This window comes from Neomonachus schauinslandi, chromosome 1, assembly GCF_002201575.2.
Source record: "Neomonachus schauinslandi chromosome 1, ASM220157v2, whole genome shotgun sequence".
NCBI lineage: Eukaryota > Metazoa > Chordata > Mammalia > Carnivora > Phocidae > Neomonachus > Neomonachus schauinslandi.
This window is the reverse complement of record NC_058403.1, coordinates 117,504,531-117,520,306: the sequence shown is the minus strand read 5'-3', so window position 1 is coordinate 117,520,306 and position 15,776 is coordinate 117,504,531. Positions and strand designations below refer to the sequence as shown.

General features: G+C 34.7%; 1 protein-coding gene across 2 annotated transcripts in view; it reads right to left on the bottom strand.

The window, feature by feature from the left end:
• The window catches only part of ATR (ATR serine/threonine kinase), a 91,361-nt gene that overhangs the window by 31,047 nt on the left and 44,538 nt on the right, over nt 1-15,776 (bottom strand). For both annotated transcript variants that reach the window (XM_021678730.1, XM_044915331.1), the window contains 9 exons: nt 14,523-14,643; nt 13,120-13,257; nt 11,209-11,419; nt 8,638-8,816; nt 6,063-6,227; nt 4,892-4,983; nt 1,921-2,012; nt 1,516-1,693; nt 51-230 (listed from right to left, as the gene is read on the bottom strand). In XM_021678730.1, the coding sequence (XP_021534405.1) occupies nt 51-230; nt 1,516-1,693; nt 1,921-2,012; nt 4,892-4,983; nt 6,063-6,227; nt 8,638-8,816; nt 11,209-11,419; nt 13,120-13,257; nt 14,523-14,643 (1,356 nt within the window). The remainder of the gene's footprint in view (nt 1-50; nt 231-1,515; nt 1,694-1,920; nt 2,013-4,891; nt 4,984-6,062; nt 6,228-8,637; nt 8,817-11,208; nt 11,420-13,119; nt 13,258-14,522; nt 14,644-15,776) is intronic.

Sequence of the window (15,776 nt, the reverse complement as noted above, 5' to 3'; positions counted from 1 at the left end):
ATAATAGTAAATTCATGATTACTGACATGAAAAAAAAGAAGTATGAAAACCTTTTGTTGAGGCTTAATAAAGCTCTCCGGAGAGCCAGGATGGGTTCCTTGGCTCTGTATGAATTCTGGGTCATTTCTAGTCGAGCTACCCAGTTTAGAGAATCTTCTTGAGAAGTGTCACCTGGCGACTGGTGAAAAAGTGATTTGATGCTATGCTCCAACTCACACAACATGTGCAATCTGAAGACAGATAAGCCTATGTTAAAATGTTATCATATTCAGCTTATTAATCTCATATACAAAGCACATACTCAAATTAGCCATCAAGAATCTGAAATGTGAAGTTTTCTTTGGAAGAACTTTAACCAATATATATTCTTGGTATATAAACAGTAATATTTTTATCTTTTTAAATTGGATATAAAACACAACTTATGTTGATTTAAATGTTTAGTGCTTTGCTATGGTCCCCAAATCCCTATTAATTAAATTGGAGAGGGGTATATAAAACTAAATTTAAGTGTATGAATTTTATTACCTATATAACAACAAAAGAAAATACAGATCCACTATAAATCAACAGAAATATCTGCATATATTGCTGGTGCCTCTGTAAGAGGGCCTGACATAGTAGATGCCAGCAAAATATTGTGAAATGATGCAATTTTATTTTTTCTAAGAATGATGGAGACACTCATGACACATTCACACTAGCTTTTTTTCCATTTATAATACTCAGTGTCTATGACTCAGTGTTCAAGGATGCAGCTGAGTAGCTACAGAAGAGATTTAATCTCAGTGGTCCAACCTATGATTTCATTAAGCTACTACCAAAGGGGCAATACAAATTACAGTAAATTCTTCTAAATTAAAAAAAAATTGTTCTTATTTTTTAAATTATAACATCTATTATTTTCCTCAGGTGAACTAACAGACCTGAAATGTTTTTCATAGTTTTCTTCCTTACCTCTAAAAGTTAATTTTCCTTTCTACTAGTGTAATGCCTACATTTTTTGGGAGGAAAATGTCAAATGCATTTCTAAATGAGAAGGAGAGGAAACTAAAAAACACTGAGCACCAAAGTGCCAGGCACAGATGTCTATACTACTTAGATTAGTTATAGAGCAAGTACAATATGACATTACAAAAGGATGAATATAAGATATTTTTCTTATTTTTTAGAAGTCTCATAATTGCCTTCCCAATGAAAGGGATATATATTAGAACGTTTTTTTAAAAACTAAAGGGTGAGGGCACCTGGCTGTCTCAGTTGGTAGAGCATGTGACTCTTGATCTCAGGGTTGTGAGTTCAAGCTCCGTGCTGGGCATAGAGATTACTTAAAAAACAAAACAAAATAAAACCGAAAAAAATAAGGTGATTGTGAGATAAAGGAATAAAAGAGCCATTGTGTGTAGATGCACATGATACCAAATATACTATCACTTATTTACTAACCAAAACATTCCAAGTCTGTCAGAAGACGATTATACACGAGGAATATAAAGATGGACACCCCCCATATACCTCACAATATATTCATATCCTCGTTGATAAGAGCCTCTTTCAAAGCTTGCAGCTGAAAGAGGTACAATTTGTTCTGCTCTCACTAGTTTCAGTGTGTCATAAAAAGCTGTGATATCTCTTTTTTTGGCTGATAATAGTAGCTGTCCCAGTCTGACACTCCATGTTGTAGATTTCCCATCTGAAAAATAAATGTAGAGTCAAGGAATGCCATACGGCCCCAAAACAAGCTTTATTCATTTGGTAAAATGGTCAGCAAAAATACTGGAACAGATGGTTTCATTCTATTTCGAACAACTAAACAAGGCAATTATAAAACAAGCTGAAAGATTAATTATAGATGTTACTTAGCTACTTAAGTCTGAATATTTATAGCATATTAAAACTGCTTATAAGAAGTAATTTTACCTGCTGCCAAATAGTTTTCCACCAAATCCCACTGTGACAATTTCCAAGCTGCTTCCACTCTGTATGTGTTTAATTCATCTGTCCATTCAGACCTATTAAGAGAAGCCAATATCAACTATTTATTTAAAGTGGCATTTAGAGATTTTTTCTTTGTTTTAGAACTCTATTTATTGTATTTATTTATTGCTCTATTTGTTGTACTATATTGTATTTTGTACTTAGATACAAAATAATTATCTCCATCCAAAATAACCCCCCAATTTTTAAACTGGAATTCCATTCCCCCAAAACATTTTTTCAGTAATTCTTCTAAAAGGGCCATTTAAAAATGCCATTCCATAACAAATTAAATTGTGCCATATATTAGAACAGAATCAATGCCTGGATAATTACAAAGTGCAGTTGTAAGATTAGCTGTGTGCTTAACTTAAACAAAGGGCAGGAAGGAAAAAGAGCCAACTGAACATATACACATTGAGAGGTAAGCAATTCTAAGAACTTGGGATTTTTGAATTAAATTTAAGGCAAAAATATAGGAGCTGGTGGGTAGGTCTGGGGCAGTTGGGGGTGCATAGGACATTCAGTAATAAGGGCTTAAGAAAGTTACAAATGGGGGCACCTAGGTGGTTCAGTTGGTTGGGCGCCTGACTCTTGGTTTCAGCGCAGGTCATGATCTTGGGGTCCTGGGATTGAGTCAAGGGCTCAATGGACTACCTGCTCAATGAGGAGTCTGTTTGCCCCCCCACCCCTCCCCGTGCATGCACTCTCTCTCTAAAATATATAAATAAAATCTTTAAAAAAAAAAGTTACAAATGATGTGTCAATGGCATAACAAAGGATATAAAATTAGCTACCTACAATATATATTAAACTATTTTCAGTTACTTTAAAATTTGGGTTTATAAAACCAGTATGACATTGGTAATTATTTTTTTTAAGCATTCTACTTATGTGACATTAAGATGGGGTAGTGATATTTTGTATCATGACTACATAGAAGAAGCTAGGCTTTCCCCATTATTTCCTTTTTATTAATCATACCATTTGAGTATCCGCTATATGCTACATGCTGGGCTAGGCACATTTTCCATTTAATTATCTAATAACACTGAAAGGCTCACATATCCTCATATTATAAACGAGGTAAAAGAATGAGAGAGGCTGGGATCAATGTCCTTAAAAGTCCTCCTTGCTCTTTCTGTAGTAAAAACACATTTAAAAAATGTAATAAATGAATGAATTTTTTACTTAAAAAAACCCCTAAAATAGCAGCATAAATACTGGATACCCTCTAATTTCTAAATACGAATTCTACCAAATCGGTTTAAAACAAGGCTAAAAGAAATACACTAGAAATGTAGTTTCTGAAGTCCAGTTGTGAATAACTTTACAAGCTCAGCACCATATGCCAAAATATCAAAATTTTAAGATAAAAATCTGAGTAGAATTAGCAGGATTTGCTATCTAGAGAGGATGTGCCATACGAAGCATGACACCAAGAAGTACTAAAAGGCAATGAAGATCAGGCTGTGAGACCTTATCCACAAAAATACGTACCTTAAAAATAGTAATACAGTCAATAATTTTGGAGAAATATTTGTTTAAATGCAAATATTCTCTCCAGAGAACACACACGTCCTCAATGACCATCTGATCCAATAGGACAGAGCAATCTTGACTGAATATTGACACTTGACTTTTCACAGCTCAAAGATCAAGAGGCTCGGGGCGCTGGGTGGCTCAGTTGTTAAGCATCTGCCTTAAGCTCAGGTCGTGATCCCAGGGTCCTGGGATCAAGCCCCGCATCGGGCTCCCTGCTCCGCCAGGAGCCTGCTTCTCCCTCTCCCACTCCCCCTGCTTGTGTTCCCTCTCTCACTGTGTCTCTGTCAAATAAATAAATAAAATCTTAAAAAAAAAAAGATCAAGAGGCTCTATGTATCCCAGATCCAAAAAGAAGACAAGAGGAGTCTAACTGTCCAGCATGCATAATTAGGAAACTTGACACCTAGGCTTGAGTCATGAAAACCTTCCCAAATTACTTTATTTATAAGGTCTCTCAACTAACCTAGAGAAACATCTAAAACATATAACCATTCTTTCTCTGCCTCTGCAAATCTTCCTCTCTCATTTCATAAATTCCATTATGTGAAACTATCTGATTAACAGTGAGCTTCTCTGCTCTCAAACATTATAGAATTGTGGTCTTTACAAATCAGTTTGGGATTTATAGAAACTATACTTAGAAGAACTGTTTTGAGAGTCCTAACTAAAAATGGTGGCCATTGTGCTCTTTGGTTAACCGAGATCCCATCCCTTTTGATCAGATCTCACTGCCCACAATAGTCAGTTGGCATCTGGTAAATTTATCAAGAAGGAAGTCTTTTAGCTCTCAGAGCAAGGCAGCTTCAAGGGCAGAACCAACCTCCACAGTTACTCCCCAGACCAGAAGAACTGTGCAGCTTTAATCCTTGTCACAACATAAGTACTACTTTTTTGCATCATTTGGTTTGCTAAAACAAACACATTTTCTTAAAGGAAGGCAGCTTTCACTTTTATCAATCCTTTAGGGAAAAATTAACCCACACAGTCTGAGTGGTGTTCTAGAAAGCAGTCACAAGGTTTTCCCCTCCCCAACACAGAAAATAACTGGTGTTGATAATGCAGACAGAGCTTAAATACTTTTTGGATATGTTCCTATGAGCCTCACCCATAGCAGGTGAGCTCTGGAAAGTTTGTCTTAAAGCAAATATAATTCAAGGATGACTCATGGGACAGAAGATGAGCTATTAAGTGCTAAATCAACTTGTGGAAAAGTAGAAGAAAATATTTTTTGTTGCATATCTCCAACACCACGAAAACATAAAAAAGACTTTGTTTCTTCAATAAATGTTATGTCAACCTAATTCACTAATTAAACTTTTCCCATTCAGATATAATAACAAAAGAAAATCATTCTTTAAAAAAATATTACCTGTTAGCATGTACTCCATTCACCTGAGTGATTACAGTAGACAGCTGACCAAGACCTAACATGGATTTCACTACACCATGATAATGAATGATCTAGAAATTTAAAAATATTTAAATAGCAATTATCATTTCAAATATACCCTGGGAAACAAAGACAGTTTAACTGATACTCATTAAAAAGTATTACTTGCCTCACTGAGCCTATCCTTCTTAATTCAGCAAATGACTTGCTTGGCCTAATGGCAAAGCCCCCAGCAATGTCCTAACACACGTGGATATTAAAAAAATACACAGACAACCTAAAAAATTCTCAGACTGAATTTATTATTTTTTCCAGATTTGGTCTAATTTTTAGTTCAAATCAAATAAGTTCAAATCAAATAGTTCAAATCAAATCAAATCAAATAAGGAGTACTCTTCAATATTTTGTTTAAAGATTACTGGCAATACTATTTCTCACACAAAAATTAAAACTCAATGTTCACAATAACATTAATATAGATTTAGGGCTTTAGTAACTAAAAAGTTATATAGGATTATGCAGTATTCTTTAAAATTGAAAACAAGATTGTGAAAAATAAAGACCTTCTACACTGAGCTTCTGAGAAAATAAACATGTCAAACACAACAAAAAGCAATATTCCAAGATTAGAGAGAATCTAAGCCAAGATTATAAATCAGTAATTCTAAACTCCCTTCCTGTCCTTGTAAACATGAGATATGTTAACCTGCCGCCATTATAATTGTAGCTTAGTGATTCTAAGGGACCATTTCGGAAATTCACAGATGATGATAGAGGGCATGTGAAATGTGAATGTTTCCTAGGTTGTAGAAAAATCACTTATTATTAAAAAATTGACATATATGTTATACTTTTTATTGCAAACTAAAATTGTATACATTTGAGTAACTGGAAACACAGCTTAATATAAATATTATCCTCAGCAAGCCTCATTCATTTGGGGGATTTCTAAGGTCACAGAAATGGCATTGCAGGATTTTTGAGATCATCTCACATTTCTAATTTTATCATTCAGGAAACTCAAGCTCAGAGATGATTAACTATTTTCTAGACACACTGTGACACCTGTAGAGACAGTATTGAAACTAAGATCTCCAGAGTTCCTAGTTTAGGGCCTTTTCATTATGTTGCCTTTCATTTATTATCTTACCTGGTCTGGTTCTAGCTGAATAGCCCTGTCATAACAAGCAGTGGCATCCCTCAGTAGGCCAATGCTTTCATGCTCAAGGATCTGTTCTTTCAGAGATGGTTCTGCCTTTCGGATTGCGCTTACTCCAGCTACTCCATCTGGTTCATGCATAGCAGCGTACAATTTCTTTGTTCAACCATAACAAAATAATAAAATAAGAGAAAAAAACACAACTAGAAATAAAACTATAAAACCACCAATTTATGTGAAAAGAGCATACGAGAATTTTTCTCAAAGCAACAGTAAGTATTTGCTTCCAGGCAGACTTCACAGTAAACTTATAAACTTATTTCCAGGCATCTTATTATTTTAACACCTTTGTTCCACTTAAATACAAATCTACATTAGTAATTGTTATTGATAATGAGAGTTACAAAGAACAGCAAGGTCCTGAACTCTCTTTAAATCCAACTTTTGATAAATTCTGTTGAATACAGTTTAAAAGAGTTACAAAATTTTTAAATAAGTATTTTAATATATTGATATTGAGATGCCTCAAATCTGAGTTTGAAGGAGATATTCAGGATGAAGATAAAAATTTGGCAGCAATTAGCACAAAAATGTTCTTTAAAGGCAGGGGGAAAGGACATGATTTAGTAAATGAACAGGGAGAGAGGAGAACACAGGGGCAGGGAAGGAGACTGGAGTACCTCTATATTAATAGAGAAAGAACTAACAAATGAAACTGAGAAGAGAAACCGGAGTAGTTTACAGGAAGCTGGACAATGTGATATCCCAGAAGCCATGAATAAAAGCAAATGTCTTAATGAAAAAGGAGTGGTCAAATGATTCTGTGAAATTAAGAAAATGAGAACTGGGAAACATTCATTGGATTTGGTAACATGGAGGTAACTGATTTTCTTAGCAAGAGTAGTATCAGTGGAATAGAGAAAGAAGTCTTGTTGGGGAATGGTCAAAAAATGAATGGGAAGTAAAGTGAATATAGAGAAGATAGAGTTCTTTTAAAACTGGCTACAAAGGGAGACAGAGAAATGGGCAGTATCTGAAGGAGAATGTAAGACCAAGAGAATTATTAAAAATTAAGATGGAAGATACCAGAGCGTGTCTATATACTCCAGCTGAGGAAGATAAATTATTGATACTAGAGAAAGCAGCAATACTGAAGGACTGAAATCAAGAACACAAATAGGAGGATTGAATTTTGACAGGAAGGGATCCTTCCCTAGGAATAACATAAGAGAAGAAAAAAGGATATGGTGCAGAAGTCAGTGTATTTTCAAATTTGGTGGACGTCTAACTTCCATTTTCTCCATGATGATAAAACAAGATTACTACTCCAGAGTAAGTAAGGTAGAAGCTGAGAAATGAGAAAAAATAGTCATCCTGAAGAGCAGGAAGGTAGGCTTACTAGAGAAACACAGATGGCAGTATTAAAGAGTACTGCTGAGGTCTCAGATTATAAACTTCAAGTAAAAGCAGTTAAAAATCCACTGTGACGTTTCTCCAGCAATGTTCAACTGCTTAAATGCAAGACACTGGCAAGGCAGATGGGTGAGTTTATCCAAGGACGGTATTTTACAAAGTGAGTTATCACATAGAGGGAGAAAGACAAGGGTGAACATCTTTGTAAGGGAATGATTTTAATAATGAACAACAGACTCAAAGCTAAACAAGGAGAAAAATAAAGACAGGAGAAGGCTACATTTTGGATGAAGGCTATATTCATCCAAAGACTATAAGCTACCGGGGTGCCTGGCTGGCACAGCAGAAGGAGCATGAGACTCTCGATCTCAGGATTGTGTGTTCGAGCCCCATGTAGGGTGTAGAGATTACTTAAATGAATAATAAAAACTTAAAAAAAAAAGACTATAACCTACTAATTTTTCAGTTTCTCACTACTTTTTGCTTTTGACTTGAAAAAAAAGTCTACCAATTTCTTATTTAATCACCCTGTATTAGCCCCACCTTCCCTTTTTTTTCCTTCCCCACACAATCAAAATATTATCACCTAAGCCATTATTTCACCAGCACTGTCATGCCTGATTCCTGTTACAACCAGCACATTCCCCTTCCCACCCACCCCAAATTCAGGCCCACATTTCTCATAAGAATAGCAATGGCCTGCTTCCCTTGCATCATAGCTATTTCAAACCCTCCCTCCATGACTGTCATAGTCATTTAGCTAAAATACCATTCTGACCATGGCATACCACCATTTCCAACTCCATACTGATGCCTCTATTTGAAATATCTTACCTCCTTCTTTTACCTATCTACCATCCATTCTTTAAGACCCAGCTTAGACATTGTCTCCAAGAAGCCCGTACTGACCCCTTGGTCACTCCCATCTCCTACCCGACACAGAGGATAACTTAAGTGCCTTTCCTCAGGGCACATATATATCACTTTACACCAAATTGATGTTTATCTCTCCCCACTAATCTGTAAGCTTCTAAAGTGCTCATAAATATCTAGTAGCTAGCATAGCATCTAAAACACTCAATATAATGAACAATATAAACATAAAAGACTTGCAATATTAAACATCATTAAATTTACTGTATTAATTTCAAACCTGTAAAAATCCAAGATGCTCTTGAATATTTTGTTTCTTTTCTGTAATAAATGATTCAAAGTGCATTACAGCTCGTGTGTATGCTTTGGAGCGAAAGGAAGCTACTGCCAGAGTGTCCTGAGGTATGAGGTCTAGAAAACAAGTTACACTCTGATAGTCTTCATAATCCGCAGTAGATACTAGATTATAAAAAGAAAATTGAGTGATTAAAGACTTATAAGATGAAATTTTAAAAGTGTTGATTTAAAGTCTAATTTATTTAAATTCAATTTAGTTCACTAAATAAATTAATCTAAATGTATTAGAGTATCATACTTAGAATGTAACTACCAGAGGATTACTCAGAGGAGTCTTGCTCCAACTCCACCATTATCACTTATCTTACTTGGAAATATTTAACTTTATTTGAGCTTCTGCTTCCTCATATATAAAAGGGAAGTATCAGTATTGTCCTGCCTTCCTTACAATGTTGTTGTGAGGATTAAATGTAAATCTGTATTATACCATATCATTTCACTCATATGTGGAATCTAAGAAACAAAACAAACGAACAGAGGAGAAAAAGAGAGAGAGAGAGAAACCAAGAAACAGACTCTTTAGAGAACAAACTGATGGTTACCAGAGGAGAGGTGGCTGGAGGGATGGGTGAAATAGATGATGGGGATTAAGGAGTGCACTTGTGATGAGCACCAGCTGATATATGGAAGCATTGAATCACTATATTGTACATCTGAAACTAATATTACACTGTGTGTTAAGTAACTGAAATTTAAATAAAAACTTAAAAAAAACTCTAAGAGTAAATCTGTATTAAATGCTGAAAAGATACAAAGATGATACAAAAGATACAAAGATGAGTTATATATTAATGATGACTATAAAAACACTGACAGTATAACAGTAGGGAAAAAGCAGAATTACCGAAATAGCTTCTTTTTAAAGCCTAGAATTGTTAACAATCTTTTTCCTCTGTTGCCACATAAACAATATCGACTGTTTTAATGAAAATTCAAAGTAGAAGTGCCTTTGAAGTAAAATCACAAATACTTTAGGGTAATTTTTTTCAAGAATCTAAGAAAAGACTTAAATTGGAAACTTCAAAATGAGGGCAGTCCCATTTATGAATTCTTATTTAAAACTTATAAATTTTAGTAGCAATTCATAACAGTATGTAGAGAATAGGATAAGTTTCTTCAAAATTTAAATAATCAAGATGGCAAATTTAAAAGCAATTATATTTAAAATAAGTCCCTGATTCCATCAAAATTTGTAGATCATTTAAATTATGAGAAATGTTAAAAGTATTGTATTTTTGAACCATTACAAATGTTATTCTTAAAAACTAGTATTTCCCTTGTAATGTTAATGTTAGCAGAAATGGAGATAGAGGTTGTATTTGGTTTTATAGAACCATTTACACATGCAGAAATAGGAACAAACATCAAATTGTTAAATCAATGGAAAATATATCAATAATTAGCCATACTCCTCAGAAAAACAATCCCCCTAGATATTTGTTTGCAAGTCCAAAAACTTTTAGAAAAATAAGCTATTGTGCTTAACAATAGGAATTATGTGCTTTCCTCACGTACATGAACAAGAGGGAGACACTCACAAACTGAGAACTGTGTTAAGTGAAGGTCTCTTTAAGGATTGTTAAACAGTCACTTTTTTCAATTAGCCTCAAAGTCTAGGGGGCAAAAGATGTGATTTCCATTAAAATAGCTGAGATATACAGAAGCAGAATGAACATAATTCTGCTCACCAAATGCTTCTATCCTAGCGGGCATTTTTAACTCTAATGAGATTCCACTTTTAGTCACCTTAGTGGAAGTTGTAATACCACAGGAAAAAAACTGCACATATTTGGTATAGCAGGGTGTAATGTAGTAACATGTATTAAGCATATTTGGAGAGACCGCTGGATACCAAACACTACCAGAGACAGGAAAAACAAAAAAATAAAATGAATGAAATGAATAGAGTAGAAAAAAAGAATAGGCCATGAAATGAAATTAACAGTTGAAATTTAAAACTTATATGTGAAAAAGATCGCAGAGTACGTCATAAGTGAAAAAGGATAAAGAACACTTTACTACATATATATATGTATGTATGCATCTGTATGTGTATGTATGTGTATATACACATAGTACACTGAGGGGACACAGAGTAAATACACACAATACACTGAGGAGACATGGAGTAAACGGTTTAAGCATTGAGGGGTCAGTTATTAACAATATTAACGTCATTTATTTCACATTTTACAATTCATATATTCATCATCTCATTTAATCCTCAGTCCTCTAAGGGAAATAATATTAATCCTATGTTATACAAAGAAAAATTAGGCATCTGTCTTGCCTAAGGTAGTGAGAATTTAAAGAAAGGTTTTCTGACTATAAATTCTCTGCTTTTTCTCAGTGAAAAGGCTACCTCGGGGAAAAAAAAGGTACGTAGGAAAATATAGGTCTTTAAAAAGCTAATGCTTAAATTACAGAATTGACACAGGAAGTAGCTAACTGGTTAATAACTAAGAGAAGAAAACAAACACAAGCTATGACTCACCAACTGAATCTACTTTATCCCTGTTTGATTTGCTTTGTGGAAATTTCTTTGCATTCAGTGCCTGAAATTTGTGTCTTGCCCATTGTGTGAGATGGTCAAGCATGGAGAACACAGTCTGTGTACTGAGTTGACACAGATCAGATGCACTGTCTTGGGTACTTATGGTATGTTGATCATCATGCTTTAGGACTGCCATAATTTCTGCATAAACCTAAGAAGAACTCATTTTATGGTTAATAATGTACCATGTAATATCATTTTGCTATTATCTTACATGTAAGACCAAGCATTCTAAGGCAACTATAAGTCAGAACAGATGAATTTATAGTCTCTAATAAAATTTTAAATGTACAATACCATATAACCCAATGGTTCTATTTTTTGGAATACACCCTAAACACATACACAAACGCTTTCACAAGTAAGAATCATCATAATGCATACCATGGCATTGTAAGAACAAAATAATTGGAAATAATCATTATTATGGCAACAGTTAAACTACGGTACAACTACAAAATGGAAGGATTATATAACACAGCATTAATAAAAAAAAGGTGGCTCAATAAATATATATTGGTAAATTTAAAAAAAGGCAAGTTGCAGAATACCTACTATGATACTATCAAAAAAACCTTTTTTTTTTGATAGTACACAGTACTATTCAACAGTATACACAGTATACTGTACACAGTAATAGTACACAGTACTATTCAACAGATTAACAACTGCATTAAAAAATAAAAAGGTTTGAAAATCTACACATCAAAAAAAAATTTTTTTTAAAGATTTTATTTATTTGACAGAGAGAGAGAGAGAGAGAGAGAGAGAGAAAGCACAACCAGGGGGAGCAACAGAGGGAGAGGGAGAAGCAGGCTCCCTGCTAAGCAGGGAGCCTGATGCAGGGCCTGATCCCAGGACTCTGGGATCATGCCTTGAACTGAAGGCAGATGCTTAACCAACTGAGCCACCCAGGCACCCCTGAAAATATACATATCAAATTAATATCAGTGATGACCTCTGGGGATGTGGGATCAGGAATGGTAGTCAAAGGGTACACTTTTATTTGTAGAATTCAAATATTTACATTAAGAACATAGTAATACACTACTTTTTTTTTTTTTAATTATGTTAGTCACCATACAATACATCACCAGTTTTCGATGCAGTGATCCACGATTTATTGTTTTCGTACAACCCCCAGTGCTCCATGCAGTGCCCTCCTTAATACCCATCACTGGGCTAACCCATCCTCCCACCCCCCTCCCCTCTAAAACTCTCAATTGGTTTCTCACTACTTATGCTATAAAAAATAATCATTTTGGGGGGCACCACGTGGCTCAGTCAGTTAAGCATCCAACTCTTGATTTTGGCTTAGGTCATAATCTCAAGGACGTGGGATCGAGCCCTGCATTGGGCTCTGTGCTCAGACCTGTGTTGGGCGCCCTCTCTCTGCCCCTCTCCCCAATCCTGTTTTCTCTCTCTCTAAGTAAATAAATCTTAAAAAAAAAATAATCATTTTTAAAAGAAGTGTTATATGTATGTGGTTAAAAAAGGAAACTTTTACAAAATATTGTAAAACAAAAACTAAAATATTCCCCTTCCCCTATCCTAATCCACAGTACTATTCACCAGGAAAAATCACTATCAGTAATTTCTTATGTATTCTTTATTTCAAAATGTTTTATGTATATTGGGGCATATATAATATATACTTTCTAATTTTCTGCACTAAGCATTGGATAATTGTTCAATAAATAAAAGGTTAAAAAGATTTTTAAGAATTAGACATGTACATACACAGCTAGCCATACACTGATCTACATTTCCTAACATGTAGCTTTTCTAATACTAATTACTAGTGGACAAATGTTTGGACAAACAGAAACCAAATAAAATGGTATCTCTCACCTCCTGCTGATCTTCTTGATTACAACCCAACAAGACATACACTAGAATATGTGGAAGAAGATAGATGGTCACCTTGAAATCATGTTTCATCATAATGCTACAGCAGGTGAAGATTTTACTGGCAAGATCATGCCGAACCTGTAAACCCAAATGGTTTAGGGACAGTAAGTAATTTTATACATTTTACTCTATTGATTAATGTCAAAAAACCACACGAGATAATTTATCATTGCAGAGTGGGTATTCTTTTTTTTTTTTTTTTTAAAGATTTTATTTATTTGACAGAGAGAGACACAGCGAGAGAGGGAACACAAGCAGGGGGAGTGGGAGAGGGAGAAGCAGGCTTCCCGATGAGCAGGGAGCCCGATGCGGGGCTCGATCCCAGGACCCTGGGATCATGACCTGAGCCGAAGGCAGACGCTTAACCGACTGAGCCACCCAGGCGCCCCGCAGAGTGGGTATTCTTGTATGGAGAGGGGCATGCATACTCATGCAAAAAGGATTTCAGATCACCACCTCTCTGGTCACTCTAAATATTTCAAAATGCCTGAACTGCTGTGACCCATAAAGGCAATGTCAATCACCTCAACATAAATGGCCTTTCCCCCTTAGTTATTTTGGATGCATCATGTTTTGTTACAGATTAACCTCCCGAATTACAGTATATTTTAGTTAGATAACATTAAATTCAGGGTATTAACTCCCAGAGCACAGAGATGAGTAAAGTAACCAAAATGTATACTCTGGGCCAGTACATTAAGTGTAAGACTCACATTTTTAATAATAAGAAGCAGTAATTACTATCGGGAGAAAAATGAAAGAAATAGAAAACTAAATTACTTGGGATTAGAGTCAAATTTTATTGTTATGACCTAACATTAGATTTGCCAACATTACTGTTCTCTTATTAAAATTTCAAGATTTTTTCCTTCTCAAATATAAACACTTAAAAAACAACACTTAAAAACTTAAAAAACAACAACAACAAAAAACTAAACTAAATCAAAGATTCCAGATCTGGAAGTAATTAATTTAATGGTATTCTACATTTCACATAATATATTTTCAGTATGTTCATAAAAATACAAGAAACTTGGAGCACCTATGTGGCTCAGTTGGTCACTTTTTAAACAGTATCATTTCACAATGGAAAATGAACAGACATAATGTAATAGATATTTTGCAAAGACCATAGTAATTTGCTTGATAAAATAATTACCCTCTTACCCAGAAACTAGTAACAATAGAGAAATTGTTACTATTAGTAAACACTTTCTACAAAAATTTCTATCACTATCAGCACACATATTTCAGTGCCTGCTATTGTGCTATATATTCAGATAGATGTTCTGGTTTCCTTTAAAATTTCTGTTCATTAAACTAATTCTGAAGAGTTCTCTTACCTTTGTTATAAGATAACCTGCCCAAGATGCTGACCATTCTGCAAAGTTATTACCTAATTTACTTAAGTAAATTGGCTTCTTTACTCCAGACCAATCTGTTGACTTCTGAGAACTCTTATACCTGTAATTTTGAAAATTTGTTTATTAAAAAAAATATATATATATATCCATCTGTTGAGAACTTCAGTATAAAACATATAAAAAACTTTATCAACTCCTTCACCACTATCCCACTACTGCCTTGCTTTACTAAAATATGGCTAAAGACACTACTCTTCCTATATCCTTGTTAATAGTGGGGTGGAAAGTCATCCTGCATGCCCCAAGTACTTTAAAGGATTTGAGTCTGCCTCCTCCTCTTCCTCAGTGCTCCTTTCTGATCCTTTCTACTCCATTTTGTATAAGAAAGATTTGTTCCTTTGAGGTTCAAGCCACCCAGGCATACCATTCTCTACTCCTCAATTATGGGTATCTATTAAACTCGCTGATTATCAAACTCACTGATAACTTTAGTACATTTCTGTGTTTTCTTTTTTCCCTGTGTCTTACCATCCTAAGTGACTTCAATGGCTGGCTGGACCAACTAATCAAACTCAAAACTTCCCAATGACTTTTTCCTCTATTTCTTTATCAGGACTCCCTTGCCAATACAAAAAAACTTCTTCACTTCCAAAATGAACTACTTAGGTATCTTACTCTATAGCCCTACCTTCCTAAATTTCTAGTTCTTTCACCCAGTTATGCTAACACATTGGCTCTCTATCACTGAGATCTTCTGTCCCTTGACCCTGTTAAACTCTCCTGATCTGTAATATGTTCCTTTCATTACTTCTTTCCTTAACCAGCGTGGTCTTCATGGTCCTTCACTTCAAGAACTCTCTTATTAATATTCTCTACCCATTCCATTGCTCCATTGTTTTTACCAGCTGTGCCCATCTGTTTCTACACATAAAGTTCTAAATTTAAAAGGTTTCTAAATATAAAGAGATATCTAGCAAATAGGTATGCATACTTAAGGGCTTTTATAAAGAACTTACTACAAGGCTAGGCACTATACCAGAGCTCAAAGAAGTAAAGTAATTTATCCATGGTCACATATCTAGTAAGTACGTGACCAAGTATACTTTATAATTTTATAGATTTCAATCAGTCTTTTAAAGATTTTTTTTTTTTTTTTAAGATTTTTAGTTTATTTTTTGACAGAGAGACACAGCGAGAGAGGGAACACAAGCACGGAGAGTGGGAGAGGGAGAA